General features: G+C 37.0%; 1 protein-coding gene across 1 annotated transcript in view; it reads left to right on the top strand.

The window, feature by feature from the left end:
- The window catches only part of LOC123251170, a 137,868-nt gene that overhangs the window by 47,168 nt on the left and 68,709 nt on the right, over positions 1-21,991 (top strand). The window contains exons 11-13 of the mRNA XM_044680357.1: positions 1,955-2,061; positions 4,546-4,657; positions 12,408-12,507. Of these exons, the coding sequence (XP_044536292.1) occupies positions 1,955-2,061; positions 4,546-4,657; positions 12,408-12,507 (319 nt within the window). The remainder of the gene's footprint in view (positions 1-1,954; positions 2,062-4,545; positions 4,658-12,407; positions 12,508-21,991) is intronic.

The following is a 21,991-nucleotide window of genomic DNA, read 5'->3' as shown; positions in this document are numbered from 1 at the left end:
CTACACAACCATTTTTCCATGATTCACAAATGAAACAGAAGTCTAAGAGACGGCAATTGTGGTGGATGGGGAAACAGAAAATGCATATAGAAAATATGTATTTTTAAAATATTGAAAATAATGTTTAATTCATAAAGTTATTAAATAGAACCCAAAAAACATACAGTCAAATAATAAACATTGTTTTATAATACTGTACTTTTTCTTCTTTTTATTCCATTTGTGAATGTGTCCAATGGGGGAAAAATGCTAGTTCCATCAAATAATAATTTGAGAATGGTCATAAAAATGAGGAAGCAGTGTTGAACATAAAAGGTTGATTATATTCTTTCTCATTTAGAAATTATCAAGGAGAGGGAACAGATATAGACTCATAAAAAATTGACATGAACAACTTTGATCTATAATGATTACATCTGCAAATTTCCCATATATAAAACCATCATTGCCAAAAACATATTTAGAGTGTCCAAATTGTACAGTGTCCTGGGTGGTGTTTAAAACACCACTTAAATAGTGAAATTTCTAATTCATTACAAACAACAGAATGTAAGCATCTTGAAGGCACAGACTATCTTTCACTTCATCTTTGAGTTCCAAGTACCTAACACAGTGCTATGTAGTAGATGCTTAATAAATGCTTATTGAATTAAATTGAAATGTCATCTAAGGTGCATCAGCTTGAACATATACTAAGTATACAGTAGTAAAACCATGTCATTGATTTCATTTCAAATAAAAGTTATCCTTCTTCTAGAAAAAATTGAAATTTACTGCTCTTTGGTATTTTAATAAACAACGAAGAGTTTCAACATCCTCCTTGAGATATTTTTGACTTTGTTAACTGTGATTGTCTTAGAGTTAAGATTTTGCCATCATTATAGAGCATAATCGAACTTAATTTTTGCATCCTGGAACCTTAGACCTAGCATTGCGTTCTAAGATTTAGTTTGAATGGTAAATATTTGTGTGTGTCTTTGTGAAATATTTTTTTACACTCAGCAATAACACCCCCCTATAGTGGACACAGTGTGTGTATCTGAAAGACTCTTTCCATGCAGTGTATGAAATACATGAATTAATCAATGTATGTTAAGATTTTTATAAAGTAATGAGATTACTTACAAAATGGCAAACATAATTGGTTCAAATACAGAGAAAAGATAAATTTTCTTAGGGCTTTAAAAGCAATGGCATAGTTAAAAATCTTTACTAAGTTCAGAGTTCATCAGTAGTTAACTTAATCAGGCTCACACTTCCTTTTATTGATGAAAACATTTTATAAAGTTTTTTTAATTTTATTTTTGCTGTTGGCTCAATGAAATTTTTAAAAATTCATTCCTAATTTTTAGTTAACTTTAAAAAAAACACTACCTTCTCTCTTAAAATAGATTCTAAATACTGATTCCAAGACAAAAGAGATAAGAACTAGGTCATTGAGCTTAAGTTACTTGCTCATTGTCACACCTAGGAAGTGTTTGAGGCCAGATTTGAATGTAGGTCCTCCCAACTGCAGCTTTGGTGCTCTATCCACTGTACTACCTAGCTGCCCCAGTAACTAATTTTTAATGAAGAAGTTCTGTTTCATCTTCTAGGACAGGTGATCTCTAAAAAGCTTTTGAAACTCTGTAATTTCATGGTTTTTAATTTTGGTTTTGTAGATGAGTAGACCCAAAGGACCATTTCCATCCATCTTCTTTGCAATGGCTATTTCCAGAGTCTGATACATTGCCCCTAAAGGCGTAGGCTCTTCCAAACACTTTATTCCCCTAAATGAATCATCCCAATGCACTACCTTGTGACTTGGAGACTAGCTATTTATAGTTAGGATAGACTGCTTCTTTTTTGTTATTAGAATTAAACCAAAGAGGTTTCTGTACTACAATTGTAGGTTATTTTTATTATTAACTACAGATAAGTCCCTTGGATTAATCGTATAATACTTTGTCAATAGGTAAGTGCTTCTTACCTGGATGGTTTCAGAGCAACTGCTGTCTGTGCAATAGGAGGTCCAAGAGCCACAGAAAAAGGAAGGCGGACAGCTGAAAGTATTTTGAGAAGGTTGGTGTCTGATACAGACATATGCATTTTCTTTTTGTTTGTTTGTTTAATAATAATGATGATGATAGCTAGCATTTACATATCTCCTACTTTGTGCCAGGCACTGGGCTAAGTGCTTTAAAAATAATATCTCGTGTCATCTCCTTACAGTAACCCTGGGAGGTAGGTTCTGTTATAATCCCCATTTTCTACTAGAGGAAATTGAGGCAGAGATTAAGTGAATTTTCCAAGGTCACACAGCTAGTATCTCTGCTGCATTCGCTGAAGTAAGTATCTGAGGTCAGATTTTAATTGAAAGCATCCTGACTCAATCCCAAGTCTCTACCCACTGGACCACCTAGCTGCCTGATCATGTTTGGCACCAAAACTATAGCATAGAGGCACAAGGCATCCCTCTACAGTTTTCAAATATGAATGTTATTTTACTACTACCTTACTTCACCTAATTGAGTGATCAAACCACCTGACTTTATGGAGATCATTTAAATTTAGTATTGCAAGGGGCAGCTGGGTAGCTCAGTGGAGTGAGAGTCAGGCCTAGAGACAGGAGGTCCTAGGTTCAAACCTGGCCTCAGCCACTTCCCAGCTGTGTGACCCTGGGCAAGTCACTTGACCCCCATTGCCCACCCTTACCACTCTTCCACCTATGAGACAATACACGGAAGTACAAGGGTTAAAAAAAATAAACAAACAAATAAATAAATAAACAAACAAACAAACAAATAAATAAATAAATTTAGTATTGCAGAAACCATTCTGTTAAATGAGCCCAATAAAGAAGACACATCTAGTCTCCTCTCGTAGTCCAAGAGTCACATTCCATAAGACAAAATATGGGCACATAGTTGTGCACAATTCTAGGAGCATCCAAAGAAATCCCAAAGGGTCATTTAGTTTATCAAAGCAGGAATACACTTACACCATCTTAGAACAGTTTTATTCCCCTCAAGAGTATTCAGAGATGGGAATTTATTTCATAATTTTCTATGGGAACACAGTCTGTGATCTCATTCTGTTTAGAACCAAAGAGATCTTTCTCACATCAAAGATTTATCATTCACATCATCTCTTTAACAGAATCAGGGAATCCTGATTTGTATGTCATCTGTTATATATTTAGAGAATGCCAAGGAGATGTTCTAATGAGGTTCTATCCTAGGCTTTCTTCTTCTCATGCTCCACACTCTCCCTTGGTAACCTCCTCTGTTCCTGTGAGTTTAACAGTGCAGATGGTGTCCAGATCAATGCATCCAGCCCCAGTCTCTCTTCTAAATGCCAGTCCTTTATCTCTTTCAATTGGACATTTCAAATTGGGTGACCCATTTCTGTCAAAGACATCAACCATCTTTCCAGTCTTCCACATTGGTAACTTTATCATTATCCCCAACTCCTTATTCTCTCTCATTCTATATATCTAATCAGTGGCCCCATCTTGCCATTTCTACCTCCACCACATCTCTTTCACTTACACATTGGAGGCTCTCATCATTTTTCGCTTTTATTACTGCAAAAACATACTCATTGGTTTCCTTTTCCTGGCTCTCTCTACTTTAGTCCATTCTACAAAGTGATGCCAAAGCAGCATTTCTTAAACATAAATCCTGTGACTACCCTAGTTAATCAATTGCAGTGACTTCTTATGACCTGACTACTCGGAGAGATGCTCAGCTTCTCAAGCCCTACACAGTCTGGCCCCAACCTGCTATTCCAGCTTCATTGGACACTCTCTGATCCAAGTAAATTGTTCATCAACACATGATGCCCTGTCTCCTGTCTCTTTGGCTTTTCACTGGCCCTTCCACCCATGGCTGGGATGCTCTCCCTCCTTAACTGCCCCAAAGAAGCTCTTTCTTCATTTAAGATGCAATTCAATCATTATCTTCTTCAAGACTCTATTCCTCATCCCCCAACTGCTAGTGCTCTTGCTCCCAAAATACTCTCTATTTTAACTACTTTGATATATTTGTATTTATTAACTTCATACACATGCCATATAAATTTCTATATATACTTATCTCCCCTATATTATGTAAACTCTTTGAGAGCAAAAGGAAGGAATGAAAGGTAGATGAAAAGATGATGTAGCAAGGGTATAGACTGAGGGAAAGGGGACAAAAATCCAGCTTTAGTGGTGGCAGCCAGAATACTGGATTTTACTATTTTTCTTACTCTTACTGCTACTCCATTATCTTTGCATGATGAAATAATGATAATCCAACCACAGACCTGGGCTAGAGGCAGAAAATTTGTACTCTTGAAGGCAGTAGATGTAGCAAGAGCCTGCAGAAATAACTGGAATTAGGAGGAGTGTGGGCTTCCCAAGTGTCTCCAAATGGGCCAGCACCTCCGACTCTGTCACTCACCATTCGTGATTAGTCTTGTCAGGCACCCCAAGCAAAGGCCTAAGGATATTGCTCTGCAATGCAGTTTTTGTTGGGGGGCTTTTTGATGTTTTTAAAATGAGAACTTTTTTTTGTTTGGTAGAACTCGCCTTATGTTTGAAGAGCTGGGCTTGGAAGACTATAGTGCCGTTCACATTCAGATTTTAGGAGCTGAAGAAACATATGGGCCCCATGCAAAAGCCAGCCTAGGTGGGGTAAGTAGCTTCTGGTGCTCAGGAGTGTTCAGATTATCCTCTGTGTTTTTAGATGACAGTCCTAGGTTCATTGAAGTAGCCAAGGGATTCCATAGCAAGATGCTCAAAGCATTATCTGTCTTCGTGCCATTGACTAAAATTGAATCGACTAAAAAAGGATCAATCCCAGGTATAAAAGCGTTGAATATATAGATCCACTTGGCTGTTTTAAGGGTCTTTGATTTGTAGCAATAAATTTTGGTAGCATTATTTCTTTTTAGCATGCCTAACATTGATCTGTATTTCCCTGGTAGGTATGAGAGATTTAATTTGAGTATTACCTACGTGTCCATTCTTCTCTGTTTTTTATTGCATATGATCATTGGGACTGACTTTAGACAGGCTCTTATATCTCATATATGTGGTTTTCATTCAAATCACCATAAAAATGCCACCTGAAATGCCGATCAGTAGTGTTTTCCAAGATATAGGGACTACAGTGATTGCTATTCTGATGACAAGTAAACTCTACAACTTTAGATTCCTGCCAGTCTGGTGATTAGAGGAAAAAGACCATAGAAGCTACATCTTCACTACAATTAAGCTCTATGCCTAGTCCTTCTCATTCATTCAATAAACATTTATTAAATGCCTACTTGTACCACACAGCTAGTTAGGCCTAGGGACAAAAACATGAAAATACAAATGGCCCGTGCCATCACAAATCTCATGTTCCTTTGAGGGAAAATAAAATGTACACAGATAAATAAAAAGAAAATAGAACAGGAAAAGACTGGGCCTATAAAGTCACAAGTATAGGGAATGAAATAACTAGCATTTATAAAGTTCTTTAAAGTTCGCAAAGTGCTTTACCGGGATAGCAGCACAGATGGCAGCCCAGGCAGACCCATGATAACCCTTTTTATATTGTTTAAAATCTGGAACTCATTATGCCCCTCTGTCTTGTTGCCTGTATCATGTCTTCAAGTTAAACTTGTAATTGCCTTCTTTCTAATCCAGAAGTCAAGGTTCCCAGGGTGACATTGTAGAGGAGGATCCCTGGGCTAATACCTACCTTTACGAAATTGGGTATCAGTGGTGTAAGAGGGACTCTACTATGGAATTGATGTTTTTTATCCCAGTTACATATAGGTGACAGCTTCCAGAACCTCATGTCATTTGCATGACATCCAATTCATTTAAGAGGGATGGGACTGGGGAGAAGGAGTGAGAGGATGGATTGTGGTGAGGCAAATGTAGAATTAAACTATTGGGTAGTTAGATGATGAACAAAGAACAGCTGGCATGAGCCACTTGAGCTTCTCTGGAGCAAATGGCTTCTTTTCATTCAAATGCCAATAGTCTCCAGGTAATAATTAATTTATTTAATAGTCTATAAGACTTTGGGTGAAATATCTTTTTTCAATCTATTTTTCTTCACAGCCTTTCCTATTTCCATTGTCATATTGGAGCCAGTAAGTTTTAATATATTTACCAACATGGCTGGGAGTTCTCTTTCCCCAGACTTTACAATGTACTTAAACACACACACGCATGCACACACAAACACACACATGCACACATAAACACATGTAGTATTCTTCTACTAGAATGTAACCACCTTGAGGGTAGAGATGTACTAAAAAAAATTTTTAAATAATAATTTATTTTTCTCCCAATTACAAGTAAAAACAATTTTTTAGCATTTAAAAAAAAATTTTGAGTTCCAAATTGTCTCCTTCCCTCCCTCTCTCTCTCTCTTCCACCTTCCTCCCTCCTTAAGAGAGTAAGAAATATGATATAGATTTTACATGTGCAATCATGTAAACCATTTTTTCACATTAGCCATTCTGTGGAAGAAATCTCAAATAAAAAAATCAAAAGAGTATGAAATATAGTACATTTCAGTCTGCAGTCAGTTCTTTTCATCAATTCTTTCTCAAAGGGCAGATGACATTTTTCACCTCTGAGACTATCTATGATCGTACAATGTTCTAGTTCTGCTCATTTTTTGTTGCATCAGTTCATATAAGTTTTTCAGGATTTTTCTGAAATCATCTTGTTTGGCATTTCTTATAGCATAATAGTATTCTGTAACAATCATATACTATAGACTGTTCAGCCATTCCTCAATCGATGGATAAACCCTCAATTTACAATTCTTTGTAACCACAAAAGGAGCTATAAATAAATATTTTTAAAAATAGGCCCTTTACCCTTTTTGGATCAATGTTAACAACTAGAGCTCCAAAAAAATGTGTAATGTTTTTCATCACAGGAGTAAGTCTAAAAATAAATTAAACAAACAAAAAAAAATCAGAGAACTGATTTGTTGCATTTGTCCATTTCCACTGTATAAACTCACATTGAAAATTTAGGGTCAGGTGGGGGGCTCACTGAGTAGAGAGACAGGACTGAAGTAGGGAGAACCTATGTTCAAATGTGGCCTCAGACACTTTCTAGCTATGTGAACCTGGGCAAGTCACTTAATCTCTGTTGCCTAGCCCTTACCATTCTTTTTGCCATTGAACCAATACTTAGTATCAATTCTGAGTCAGAAGGTAAGGGTTTAAAAAAAGTAAAAAGAAAATTTAACAATGAGCTTTCAAAAGCCCCATAGACTGGTGCCAGCACACTCCTGGTTTCATTTTTGTATTTTCATAGCCAGCCCCAAACACAATATCTGTTATATAGCAAATACTCAATAAATACTTGATGAATTGAACTGACAAAATGGTAGGATATTTAGTCCTATGCAGATTAACTTTTCTTTATGTATGTATTATTCTAGCTTTACATTTTAGTTCATAACATTTATAAAGTTTATTTCTATCTTTAATTTACTCAAAAACTTTTTAAATTTAAGATGCAAAAGTCACTTAGGTCCATCCTCTGTACCAGCAGCAATACAGTGACCCAGGACAATTCTGAGGGATTTATGGTAAAGAACACTACCCACATTCAGAGGAAGGACTGCAGGAGAGGAAACATATAAGAAAAACAACTGCTTGAACGCATGGGTCGGGGTGGACATGATTGAGGGTGTGGACTCGAAACTACCACACCAATACAACTACCAACAATTTGGAAATTGGTCTTGATCAAGGACACATGACAAAACTAGTGGAAATGTGCATCGACCATGGGTGGGGGGAGTGCGGGGGGCGAAGGGGAAAGGAGGAGCATGAATCATGTAACCATGATAAAAATGAATATTAATAAATGTTTGAAAAAAAATGAAAAAAAAAGTCACTTAGGTCCATATCTAGTAATTTGGTTATTTTTATGATTTAATTTACTTCTTGTCTTGAATATTTCAATTAAATTAGAAATAAAAAATTGAAAATTGACAATATCAAGAGAGGAATTCGTCCATTCATTCAGCATTCATTCAGCAGGTGCCTACCAAATGCCTGCCTTGTAGATGGGCCAGGTGTTAAGGAATACACTAAGAAGGTTAGTATTAGAGTCTGATCTGAATATCAAGAAACTTTTTAAAACATAAAAAAGCCATGAAATAATGAAGAGGAAAACAAGTAGAACTAATAAAAGATTATATTCAGCTGTGGCTAAAATATTTGAAGAATAACTTGTGAATGGTCACCTCCAGAAAATGAACTGAAAAATGGAAGCGCAAAAGACAAAGTCTACGTATACACATCTATTGGCTGAATGTTGCCTTCTACAGTGTGGAGAGGAGAAAGCTGGAAATAAATAAATAAATCTAGAGATGGAAAGAAAAAAAGCTTCTAATTTAAAATAATTGAACTGAACTCTTAAAAATATAGAACTATAACTAGTCAAGTTGATGAGAACAAGTAAATTGTTTGTTAGATTTTGTTTCAGTTACTGTCTCAATGGTGTCAATACTTCCTTTCAATGGTACAGATAAAAACCCATCTTGACTTTCTCATCCCATGCAATGCTTTTCTCTGTTTTCCCATAAATCCTTATGAAGGCCCTTCTTTTTCATCCTACTCCTTTCAAATACAGATCATATCAGTTCAGATTATTTGAATTTCTTCCCATCTAGTTATATACTCTTCTATTACACATTGTAACAAGTACCAAGCCAGTACTTTTAAAATATTTCATTTTTAAAGCACCTTGATTTCTGAAGATCTAGAAGTTCTACACATTTTGCTTATAAGGGTGAATAGGTCTAAAATGCCTTTCATTTGATTATAGTATCCAAAAGGTTAAGAGATTCTTGTATGTTACTTTGAGGCAAGAACTTTGGAAGGATCAGATGTAAACATAAGGGCTCTTTAGAACTGTATGGGAAATATTTGATGCTTGATAAAACCCAGAAACAGGAAGCAGATGTAAATGTGTAAATATTTTATTTTACATAGAAATGTGTGTTCTTTTAGTTTCCAGGCACTCTAATTGCTGTAATTTATACTTATTGACTATAATTAGTGGCTATGTAATTTACATTAAGAGAGACTGTCTTGGAAGTCAACTTAATGTAGATTGTTAAGAAGGATCTTTAAAAAAGATATGCCTCAATGAAGGAAATAAATCACTTTGTTTCTATGTACTTCATTTTGGTCTCATATCCTAATTGTCAAATCTTCAGATGATGGGAGAGGCAAAATTGGTTACCAAATTGGCTTCAGAGAGAGCCAGAGCAAAGCATGAAGGGAAAGGTGAAAAGCAAGAGTCTGCAATTATCAGATTTTTTCAAATCATTATGACTTACTTTTGGGTGGGACTTGATTCTTCATCAGTAGATGTGGACAGCTGTTTGCATTTTCAAAATAATAACCTTGAGGGAGAGATAAGGCAAATGACATTATTCCCATTTTACAGAAAAGGAGACTGAGTCAAAGTGAGGTTTCAAGGACCTTCTTCAAGTACAAGAATCATTTGATATCAGAGCAAGAACTAGAAGTCATGTCTTCCATCCACTCCCCTCTATACAGCTTCCCCACTCTAGCATCATTTCAGCCTAGGGGAAGGTCTTATTATTCAAATGTATCAATTGGGGAAGGGAGGGATTGTTTATACTATGTCATTACTGACTTGTTTTACACATATATATGTATTTTGAACTAGAAGATTCAGTTCATTTACATGGTGAAAACACATAATTATCTTCGTATAGATTATTGAAAACAAATTTTTCATTAGATTTCCTCCTACTGTCCAGGCTACTTTTTAAAATAAGCTGCATATTTTATAATACAACAACTACAGGAAGCAAGACACTAGGAATCATGTAAATAAAAGTGAAGGAAACTCTCATTCTCATTAAAGATAAGCACAAGTGAGTTATAACAATGAGAGACCATCATTAAGCTGTATTAATATAAAAGTTCAAGTTAGAGAAGCAGTATAATTATTTATCAGAATCAAGTAGAGGGGAAATTGCATCACAGTTTGTTATAACTTTTAAAGGTAGTGTGGTATAGTAGGTAGAGCCTTTGGCCCAGAGAGCAGAAACCGAGGTTCAAAAAAAATTTTTTAGGTTATAACCATTTATTTGAAAAAAAATTCCCTGAATTACAACACTGAAAATCTCAAATTGCTTTTATCTATTAAATTTTTACATTAAAAATAAACTATAAGCTATAATCCCATTTAAATTACTTTAATGAATAGCCTCATCTATTTCAATTGCGAATTACAATTAAAATACATGTCTAATACATATGGGGAATAATCTAAAAATTAACTGCTTAACCAAATGCTATGGAACCATAATTTAAAAAAATGTTTTCCTTAACATTTATTTCCATATTCTAAATGTAAAAAAAGATATGAGGAAATTGTAAAGAAGGCTGATTGGGGGAAAAGGACTATACAATATAGATTAAGATGAAATTATACAGATAAGAATTGAAGTAGTAATTTCTTTAAGTTGAATTTCTTTTCTAATCTAAATAATTCAAAATGCCAACCCTTAGAAAAAAATTTTTAAATTAACTAGCATCTAAATGCAAATTTTAATTTTGTATTAATAGAGCACTAAATTAAGTTATAATAGTTGCTTCAAATTATGTATTATGTGAATGAATTAAGGTTTTGCTATTTTTAAGTTTCACAACAAAAAAGGTGATTGACAACATATATAATATTATAATATAATAATAATAACAATAAGCAAATGAAATAAGGAGTTTGGCTTCATTTAAAAATTATATTAGTTTCCTTAGAATATTTATAATTTTTGTTTTCTTGTAGTGAAAAAAAATTTATATTGACTCCTTTTTTTTATTTTATTTTTAGTTTGCATGCAAAACACACTTCAATATTGGTTTTTGTTTTAAAAGCAAACTTATACATAACCAAACCCCAAAATAAAACCATAAATACACTGATGTGAAAGACAATTCCATAGTTCTTTCTCTGGAGGTGGCTAGCATTCTCCTTCATAAGTCTTTAAGGATTGTCTCAGATCATTTCACTGCTGAGTGTAACAAAGTTTTCATAGATAATCATCTTCCAATATTGCTGTTATCGTGTACAATGTTCTCTCAGTTTTGCTTATTTCATCACTTTTGCAGATCTCTCCAGTTTTTCTGAAATCATCTTGTTTATTATTTCTTATAGCATGACTCCTTTTTTTAAAAAAAAAAGAAAAACCCTTACCTTCAGTCTTGGAGTCAATACTGTGTATTGGTTCTAAGGCAGAAGAGTGGTAAGGGCTAGGCAATGGGGGTCAAGTGACTTGCCCAGGGTCACACGGCTGGGAAGTGTCTGAGGTCAGATTTGAACCTAGGACCTCCCTTCTCTAGGCCTGGCTCTTAATCCACTGAGCTACCCAGCTGCCCCCTATGACTCCTTTCTTAATAATATTTTTAGTCTTAAAATTCTTTGGTAGGGTTGTTTACCTGCCAAGAAGAAATATTCTGTCTTTCTGTAAAAAAGCAATAGGAAAGTTTATCAGTTTTGTATGAGTTTGAGGCAATCGTTATAATGAAGTATAAATATTTTAATAAGGGTTAAAATAACTGGGTTCAAATTTTACTGCAAGGGCTTACTTTCTGTGTAGTACTGGGAAAAGCTTTTAAATCCTTTTTTGCCTTAGTTTCTTAATCTATAAAATGGGAATAATAATAGCTATCATAATCATATTAGAGAATTGTGAGAATAAAATGAAAAAAATGTAAAATGATTTATAAACTTTTAAGTAATGGGGCACCTACATGGCTCAGCGGATACAGAGTCAGACCTAGAATTGGGAGGCCCTGAGTTCAAATATGACCTCAGAAACATTCTAGCTTTGTGACCCTGGACAATAAGTCACTTTACCTCAGTTGCCTAGCCCTTGGCCTCTCTTCTGCCTTGGAACTGGTATTTACTGTTAATTCTAAGACAGAAGATAAGGGTTGTTTGTTTTGTTGTGTTGTGTTACAAAACCTTAAAATATTATGTGGTTATTGTCCATAGTAAAAGAGAATTGAAATTAAATGGGAATTAAAATGACTTCACCATGTTGGGGTCAATATTCAGTGTGTCCAGCTGATCAGACTAGCATGATCTCAGAAGACTATACCTCAGGGTGGGCACAAACAGCCCAGATAAATAGTTAGAATTATGTAACTCTTAGCTATCATTATTAAGACAGAGTTCATTTCTGTGGGTTTGAAAGGTGTTACTTGGGAAACTGTTACCTTTGTTATAATAGTCATATAATACAGTAATCATGCAAAGTAGGTGTCTACATAGTAGAGTATAGCAACAGTTTTCTTGGAGTGGGATGCAATTGTGGTTGGAACTCTTTTGGATGATCTGCTCAGTAATTTCTGACATTTGTAAACAGGGCACCCGAGAAGTTGTTCTCTGGCTGGCAGTACAACACAAACAGAAGAAAGCACTGGAAATTTTTTCAAGAGAAATTGCACCAGCTGGGACAGGAATGGGTAAGTGTGTACACTTTAAGACCTCAAATGACTATGGAAAGCTCTTTGTAAATCTTAAAGCCTTTATAAATGTCAATAGCTATTATCATTATCTCTATTTAGGTATCGTCATCATCATCAACATATCACGTTGATTGGATAGCCTTCCGTACACATTATTGCATTTAATGCTAAATAAGAGGGACTAAGTAATTTTAAGTCCCTGACCCAACATGTTAATTTCCTCAACCCTCGATTGAGTAACTAACCTTTCCCATGATAGTCACTTTGAATTTATAAAAAAAAAAAAAAGAAACCACTTAAAGGCAAAATCAGCCTTTGAAAACTAGGGAAAAGGGAAGGGAAGGGAAAGGAAGGGAAGGGAAGAGAAGGAAAGAGGAAAGGAAAAGAAAGAAAAGAAAAGATGATTGGAGATGTGGACTCGAAACTACCACACCAATCCAACTATCAACAATTTGGAAATAGGTCTTGATTGATGACACATGTTACAACCAGTGGAAATGCGAGTAGGCCATGGGGGGGGGGGGGAGGGGAGGAAGGGGAAAGTAGGGGCATGAAGCATGTAAACATGTTAAAAATGAATATTAAAAAATGTTTTAAAAAAAGAAAGGAAAGGGAAGGGAAGGGAAGGGAAGCAAAGGAAAAAGGGAAAGGAAAAGGAAAAGGAAAAGAAACAGAAAAAGAAAAAGAAAAGTCCATGGCCAAAAAAGTTTGAAAGGAAAAATGATGCAAAAGGGCCTGATAGTATCATCACAGGTGATCCTGATGAAAGGGAAAACTGGGACGCATCTAAAGATACCGGACTAATTACTTTTATGAATAACTATTAAAACACTGGGTTTACTGGGTTTAGAGAAAGGGGAAAAGGAGGACTGCTTGGACAAGGAATAACTGACAGGTAAACACAGGAAAACCCGGATGTGAGGTTTTGGAAATGGCAGTTGAACAGTTAAACTGACAATCTCTCAGCCAGGGAAAAGCCAGTGATATAAGTGACTTTAAGCTGTGGGATCTAACTGACACTCAGACTACATCAGCCAGAGATACCCTACTTACTATGGGAAAGAAACAACAGTAAGTTAAAAACACTTTTTAATTATGACTTTAAAGGGTAAGGGCTATAGAGAGAGGTGTTGGGGGGGAGGTGAAAATGAGGAAGGTAGGAGGATTGGAAGAATGGGAGAAAGGAGAGAGGAAGGGAAAGGAAGGTAGCAGTCCCCAGCCCTGGCAGGGGGAAATTGATCAGAGCTCTCCAGGGGCTCAAATCTCAAATAAAAAGTCAGAGAGCAACTTTAGGGTTTTTAATAGTTAGGTTTTATTTAGATTAGGAAAGGGAAGGTCTAGGGCAGTGGTTCCCAAACTTTTTTGGCCTATCGCCCCCTTTCCAGAAAAAATATTACTTAGCACCCCCTGGAAATTATGAAACTATTTATTGAACTCAGAATAGAATGTAATACAAAAAAAGTATGGTCATCACCACATCCCTGGATCACTTCAACACCCACCAGGGGGCTGTAGCGCCCACTTTGGGAATCACTGGTCTAGGGGAAACTAGGAGGTAGATAGAAAGGGGAAAAGGTGCCTAGACAGAGATCAGGGTCCGAGAGCCTCTCTCAGGAGAGCAGCAAGAGAGACTCCCAGGTAGAGAGAGAACTCCAGGATAGAGAGAGCTCCAGGGTAGAGAGAGCTCCAGTGTAGAGAGAGCTAGCGAGAGCTCAGGGGTAGTGAGCTCAGCTTCCAGGATAGAGAGAAGAGCTTCCAGGGTCCAGCAAGGGAAAAGGTGCCAAACTTTCCCTTTTATACCTTCTCTGACACCTCCGCAAAGGAAGTGGGAGGTGTCAGGGAAAGTTGTAGCAGAGAGAGTCTTACAACCATTCCAAATGACACGGAGGTCACCTTAACCTAGTTATCTAAGGACAAAACTCAGGACCTAGGAGTTGGGTCAGGATCTACACTATTCTAACCCAGGCTGCATGGATTTGCCTAAAAGGCTGGAAGGTGAATGGATGTCTCACAACTTGAGTTCACTTCTGTTCCAGTGATGATCCAGCACAGGTCCTCAGCAAAATTAATCCAAAAGAGTAAAAACAAGGAACTTGAATCAGCCTGGGATGTCTACCACCCAAGTCTGATCCTCCTGCTCAACTTGAATTTCCCACAGACAGGTGTTTCTTCTAGAAGACAAATCCACTCTCTCCTAGGCTCTTCACTGGAGAGTTTTTCGGCATCCAACTGCTCTCTCAGTCATAACAAAATCTCTCAGGAAATCCCTTCCTTCCTTGCCACTATTATGTCATTAGAACCTTCAGGTCTTATCTGACAGCCTGACAGCCTGGGTGCTAATTTCACTAAATGTCTAAACTCTTCCTCATAACAGTACAGAGGTGGCATCTCTGATGAGGTCAAATTTGTGAAAGATAGTATTTTTTTTATTCTTTTTTTTTTTATTTTAAACCCTTAACTTCTGCGTATTGACTTATAGGTGAAAGAGTGGTAAGGGTAGGCAATGGGGGTCAAGTGACTTGCCCAGGGTCACACAGCTGGGAAGTGTCTGAGGCCAGATTTGAACCTAGAACCTCCCGTCTCTAGGCCTGGTTCTCAATCCACTGAGCTACCCAGCTGCCCCTAAAAGATAGTATTCAATAAATAGAAGAAAAGGCACAAGGATGGTATAGACCTGTAAGATTAGTGTCAAGTAAAAAGAAAGATAGAACAAATGGAGATTTGTTGGTAGGGATAAGAGGACAGGATATAAAGGGACACAAGAGAGGTTTGTTTGATCTGCATTCAGTTGAAGAAAAACAAGGACAGGATAAAGCTCCTTCTTGAGGTTTTTAATGTAGTACCAACAGACAGCTTTGAGAACATTGAGAAACTATCCCACCCTGTTTTGCTTTCAGTTTCTCTGTCTAGATAAATGATCTTCAGATTGGGCAAAGGATCTTTCATTTGACCATACTTATCATTTTTACGTTTTTATCTCAATTTTTGCTGAAATAGGAAAGAAAACCCAAACTCTAGTTCACAGAATCATAAATTTGCTACCAGAAAGGAACATAGAGGCCATTTGAGTATAAATAAATGCTTGTTGTTCAATTGAATCTAGTCCAAAGTCTTATTTTATGGATGGAAAAACTATGTTCCAGAGTGGTTAGCTAATTTTCCTGAACCCAGAGAGATAGTAAGTGGCTGAGCTAAGTCTCTCCAACCAGCTAAATTATAAACTTGCATATAGAAACTTTTAATGATGTCTTGCCTCAGGGTATATGAGGCAATTATTTTTTGCTAAAAAAGTAATGGCAGTTTAACTTTCACTTACATGAAAATACACTAATGTACTTAAAATATAGTTTATTATCCTGAGTTCAGATAAATTTCTTGAAGAGACTGTTAATTGAATCAAATTGAAGCTTTTTCTTTTCAACAAAGAAATATATCTTAATAATTAGAGGGGGCTGGTGATGCAGTGGATAGAGTACTGAGCCGCCTGGATTTAGGAAGGCTTGAGTTCTACTCCTGCTTCAGATACTTACTAGATGTATGACCCTGGGCCAGTCACCTAACTTTGGTTTCTCTCATTTTCCCCAGCTATAAAATGAGAATCATAATAGCACCTCCCTTGCAGTGTTGTTGTGAAGATCAAATGAGCTAATTTGTTTTAAAAAAAAAAAAAGTGCTGAACATAGTAGGTGATTAATAAATGCTAATTCCCTTCCCCTATTTCCTTTTTAGACCTTCAAGCTCATAGGGCCAAAAGAAAACAAATTCTGACTCCCTATACTGCTTACAATGCACCAAATGTATTTCATGCATTTACTTTCTGCCAAAGGGATCCATGATGTAAAAAAAATTCAGGAATCCCTAAACTAGATAATGGCTAAAATCCTTCCCAACTCTTAAAATCTCCTGATTCTGTTACCTCATCTCAATTCCCTTCCTATCCCACTACTTTGAGGCTTGGACAGGAAAACAGAAATATATTTCCTAACATCTAAAATGAAGATGAATAACAGGAAGCCTAAGGTGAGTAAAGACAAACCCAAACTTCCTTCTTCTTTCTTCCTTCCTTCTCTTTCTTCTTTTCTTTCCTTCTTTTTTTCTTCCTTCCTTCCTTCCTTCTTTCCTTTCTTTCTTTCTTAAACCCTTACCTTCTGTCTTAGAATCAATACTAGGTATTGGTTCCAAGGCAGAAGAGTGGTAAGAGCTAGGCAATGGAGGTGAAGTGACTTGCCCAGGGTCTCCCAACTAGGAAGTGTCTGAGGTCAGATTTGAACCTAGGCCCTCTCTTGTCTCTAGACCTGGTTCTCAATCCACTGAGCCACCCTGTGGCATGCCCCAGCCTCTTTGTTTCTTAAGAAATGGCTGTGGGTCTTGGAGGACTAGTCTTCAGCACTCATGCCAGAGTTTTCCTGGCTTAATATCATAAAGAGTTTCACAGAAAAATCTTTGTGCACTATAATGGATCCTTTGGAAAAAAGACCTTGTCTTTGGGAAGGGAATCTAATTAGAGGAATTTTAGGCCATGTCCAGACAGGTCACTGAGGTGAAGGTTTTTAGGTGGATCTTTCAGTTCCATGCAGCTCACATAGAACAATTAATGTCCTGTCCTCAGAAATGGCTCTGAAAAAATGAACTCGAATGGTCATTTTTTTAAATGAAGTCCTATTATAGCAAGAGGCAGCCTGTTTGTGAATAGAGACTTGACCTGAGTTTGAGGAAGAGCTCAGTTCAATCCAGCCTCATGGACTTTCAGCACCCAAGGTAACTTCCTACGAGTATGAATTGTAATAGCAAGTGCCAATCTGTATTGGCAGAGGGAGTATTTTAAGGTGAACTCCCTACCCTGATGAAATCAAAAGTGCAATTTAAAAAAATAGTTGTAAAAATGATCAATAGAGTTGTTTATTTACCCTTCTCTGAGGCATCATTATTCCAGTTCTAATTCCAGTGCCACCATTCAGTCAGAATGAAATGATGTCTGCAGAAGTTCCATCAGGTTGTTCAGTTCAATGAGCACGTTGTAAACATCCACTGTATGTAATGAATGAATGAGTGATAAACACTAATTAAGACCCGGTGGCCAAGCTAGTATTCTGGGAATACAACAATGAAAGTGAAGAATTTCCTGTTCTTAAGGAGTTCACACTGACAGATGCAGCACATATAGAAGACTGATGACGAGGAAATGGAGTTTTTTGTTTTTTTTTTTTAAACCCTTACCTCCCGTCTTGGAGTCAATACTGTGTATTGGCTCCAAGGCAGAAGAGTGGTAAAGGTAGGCAATGGGGGTCAAGTGACTTGCCCAGGGTCACACAGCTGGGAAGTGACTGAGGTCAGATTTGAACCTAGGACCTCTGGTCTCTAGGTCTGGCTCTCAATCCACTGAGCTACCCAGCTACCCCCATGGAAATGGAGTTTTTGTTGGATAAGTCACAGTGATGTTGACCAGAACCCTGGGACAATCCATTTTTATGCCTTTTCCAGAAGCAGTGACACTATTGGCTTAATTTCTTTTCCCAGAGCAAGACATAGAAAGCAGAGGAGGGATGGGTTTGGGAGAGGGTGCAGCAGTAGGGTGGATAACAAGATGATCTATAATCTCTGGGATGGGAGGATATGCAGCACGATCTTGAAAGGCCAGCCAAAAAGGTCAACCTGGTCTCTGGTCCAGATGGTGTTTTTCCAATAGCAGCGGTACAAATTGTGCCCTTTGGTCTTCAATTTCTTGCCAGGACTTTATAATCGTTCTTTGAAATTTGTTCTTATTTAAGGTGTTTAGGATCTATTTTAAGTGAATTTATTCAGTGAAATATTAATTCCTATACAAAACACTACTCATCTTGAATTCCTTATCCCTTTTCATAAGCTTTACAAATTGTATAGAAAGGATCTTCTAATTTGGGAATTTATCATTTTATTTCTAAAATACATCGTCATTTGAAATGAACATGGCAAAGCATTTCCCTGGTGCTGGATTTTATGAGGAAGAGGTCCCGTGGGAGTTCATTTTTGTCCTGAGGAAGGCTTTTGTGGCTCTGGTGGAGGGTGAGATAGGAGTAAAGAAGCTGAAAAAAAACCTCTCTGGAGGAACTGAAAAAGAAGATGAATTCTTATCTTACTGAGTTGGTTAACTGAGTCCTTAAAGGCAAGGAATCCAGACTCTCCAATCCCTTCCCTTAGGCTATGTCAGTCAGTCAGCCCAGAATTGGAGAATACTAGACTTGGAGTTGAGCAACAGTGGACAAGTCACATAAACCTCAACTGCCACTTCTTAAAAAAAGGATTAATGGGGGCAGCTGGGTAGCTCAGTGGATTGAGAGCCAGGCCTAGAGACGGGAGGTCCTAGGTTCAAATCTGGCCTCAGCCACTTCCCAGCTGTGTGTCCTAGGTTCAAATCTGGCCTCAGCCACTTCCCAGCTGTGTGACCCTGGGCAAGTCACTTGACCCCCATTGCCCACCCTTACCACTCTTCCACCTATGAGACAATACACCGAAGTACAAGGGTTAAAAAAAAAAAAAAAAAGGACTAATATTGCCTTGAGTACCTTATAGAGTTATTGTGAGCTCAAAGGAGATAATCTCTATAAAGCCTTGTGGAAACCTTAAAGGGCTAGATAAATGCCAATAATTATCTCTGTTGTTATCTTTATTATTATAAATTACTGCCTATGTAGGCAGTATAAGAATGATAACCGTAGAGCCAAAAGGTCTTCTTTTTTGGGGGCAGGGGGAAATGTCATGGGCCCCTTTGGCATTCTGGTAAAGTCTATGGCTCAGGATAAGTATTTCAAAAGCACTAAAATAATATACATAAGATTAATAAGGAAATAAATTATACTAATATACTGTTAAAATATTGACTGACTGATAATAGCCTGGAGGGAGGGAGGGACTTTGAGAGCTTAATTATTTAGATTCCTTGCCTGGAAGCTGGCCTCAGTTAAGCATCCCTTTCTCCCATTCTCTTTTTAAATTCTTCCCAAGGCTGTTTTAGCTTCTTTTCTGCTATCCTGACTTCCACTATTATCATGAAAGTCTTTGGGAAAACAAAATTAAAGTCTCTTGTCATCTCCCTCAGTACCCAGATCTTGAAGACATGCCTTGTGCTTAGAATTGTTTTACCTAGTGCCATGGGATATAATTTTTTAAAATTTAATTTAACATTTTATTTTTATTTTCAGTTCCAAATTCTCTCCCTCTACCTCCTCTCCTTCCCATTGAGAAGGCAAAAAATATAGCAGTTATATATATGAAGTCATGCAGAACATATTCCCACATTAGCCATGTAGTAAAAGATTCATTGGTCTGCCTGAAAATCATGAGCAACAAAAAGCTTAGATGCCATATTGTGAATCCTTTTATTTTAGGGACTATTCCTTTAGTGATGTCTTTGTAATTCCTGCCACTAAGAATATTTACGATGGTCTGCCACTCTTTAGTGTCAAACAAGGCTACAAAATTTACATTGCATGTTTTAGCAGCTGATAGAGGCTACAGAGATATTGCCTCTTTCAATGTGAAAATGGAGTCTTATTGTTGTTTAGACGTTTTTCAGCAGTGTTGGATTCTTCATAACCACATCTGGGGTTTTCTTAGCAGAGATTCTAGAGTGGTTTGTCATTTCCTTTTCCAGCTGGTTTGACAGAAGAGGAAATTGACACAAACAGGGTTAAGTCACTTGCATAGGATCACGACTTTAACTCAAGAAAACAAGTCTTTCCTGAATGTATACTGTGCTGTGTAACTGCCCTGAAATGGGATTCAACCTATCCTAAATTCAGATTTTAGCTGTATTAAATCAGATAAAATTTTAAGGCCTTTAAATGATATTACTTAGGGAAAAATCATTTAGTCTGCCTAAATTCCATACATGGCTGTCAATTTCATTTCTTTGTACCACTTCTGATTGAATGATTTAAGAAGAAAGAAAACTAATACCCTTTTTACCTTTCTTACCTACCTGCCACACAAACAACCACAAACTTCTTTCCCTTTAAAAGAAAGCAAAATAAGATTTGCAAGTTATAGCCTAGAATATCTATTAATTCTACTGTTGGACTGACATTACAGCCAAACTGATTCCCTTTAAAGGCTCCTCCCAACTCGAACCTCCCACCTCCTCTGACCTAATTTTTGGTTGAGCTATTGAACATAGATTTTCTTTTCCTTTTAAATTAGGTATTGTGGGAGACTAAACTCAAATTCTGTTGTGAGGATTCACAAAACTTTGAAGTGATTATTCAAGAAGAGCTCAATTTTATATTTCAATGAGTTAGCTGGTTTCTTTAAGGTTTTAGTCCCTGAACTTTTGCAAATGTGAATTTGTAAATGCGAGTCCTTGTTTTCCCAGTTGTTTTTTTCCAGTTCCCTACAACAACAATCCAAATTCTGACTGAAGTTTAGTTTATAGTGGAAGGGTCAATGAAACAAGGCTAATCAAAAACATTCTATGAACATGGCACCATTTTCTTTCTGTCCTCAGTCCTTCAACTGAAGGGTTTTCAGATCTCCCAATTTCTGCTTTCTTCCTTTTAAATTCTTTTGTATTTATTTTTTATATAGTTTCTATAAACGTCATTGTATACCTGTTGTATCTCTCACCTTCCCCTAGAATAAGTTCTTCAAGGGCAAGGACTAGTTTCATTTTGGCCTTTGTATAACTAACACCTAGCATAGTACATGGTACATATCTATGCTTGTTTGTGAACTGGTGTAAACTGAATTATTAAATGTGTTATAGTGCAATTCTAAAGAATAGTAAGTTGATTGATCTGTATTTAACTTGCTCAGAAATATAAAAAGTAGGGTCAGCCTTCTGTCAGAGGTACTTTTTTGACATGAAAGGCTCAGGCATCCTTTAAGGACCTGTTGCTTCTCTGATTCATTGTCAAAATGGTCTGCAAATGACAGTTTCTGACATTCCCCAAGGGTATTTATCATCTCCCCTTACATAGATTTATATAGTTAAAAAAGGGGGTAGTTTTACTTAAAAGTTAATGGAAGGAGATTGAGTTCATATTTGAGGCTCTTAAAAGTATTAATACTGTTATATTCACATCCTGGGAAATGATGGATGCCACCTTGAATGACAGGGAAGGCATTTGGAAGGCATAGAATGTTCCCAGATGCCATGAGCCAGGGGCAAATGTCGGTTGGCCTGGCAGTATAAATTCCCCTGACAACCACTTGAAGGGGTCTTTGGTCTCCTGGTCTTTGGTGTTGGGTCTGTAGGCTCTTTAGGTCTTTAGGTCTCTGGGTCTTTTTTTTTGGGGGGGGGGGTCTCTGGGTGGTGAAGGGAGGCTGGGAGGTCTATGAAGAAGAGGGTAGGAAGAATGTGAATAGTTCCTGAAGACTGTGAGAGCTAGTGCATCACCAAATACTGATAGTGAAAAACTGAGAGAATAACATCACCAACACAGCTGCATCAACAGCAGTCGCTATTCTCTGGCTTGGCTGTAGCCAGGCTGGGCCAGAGGTGTAATGG

This window comes from Gracilinanus agilis, chromosome 6 (assembly GCF_016433145.1).
Source record: "Gracilinanus agilis isolate LMUSP501 chromosome 6, AgileGrace, whole genome shotgun sequence".
NCBI classification, from domain to species: Eukaryota; Metazoa; Chordata; class Mammalia; order Didelphimorphia; family Didelphidae; genus Gracilinanus; species Gracilinanus agilis.
This window is presented reverse-complemented; position numbering and strand designations above follow the sequence as displayed.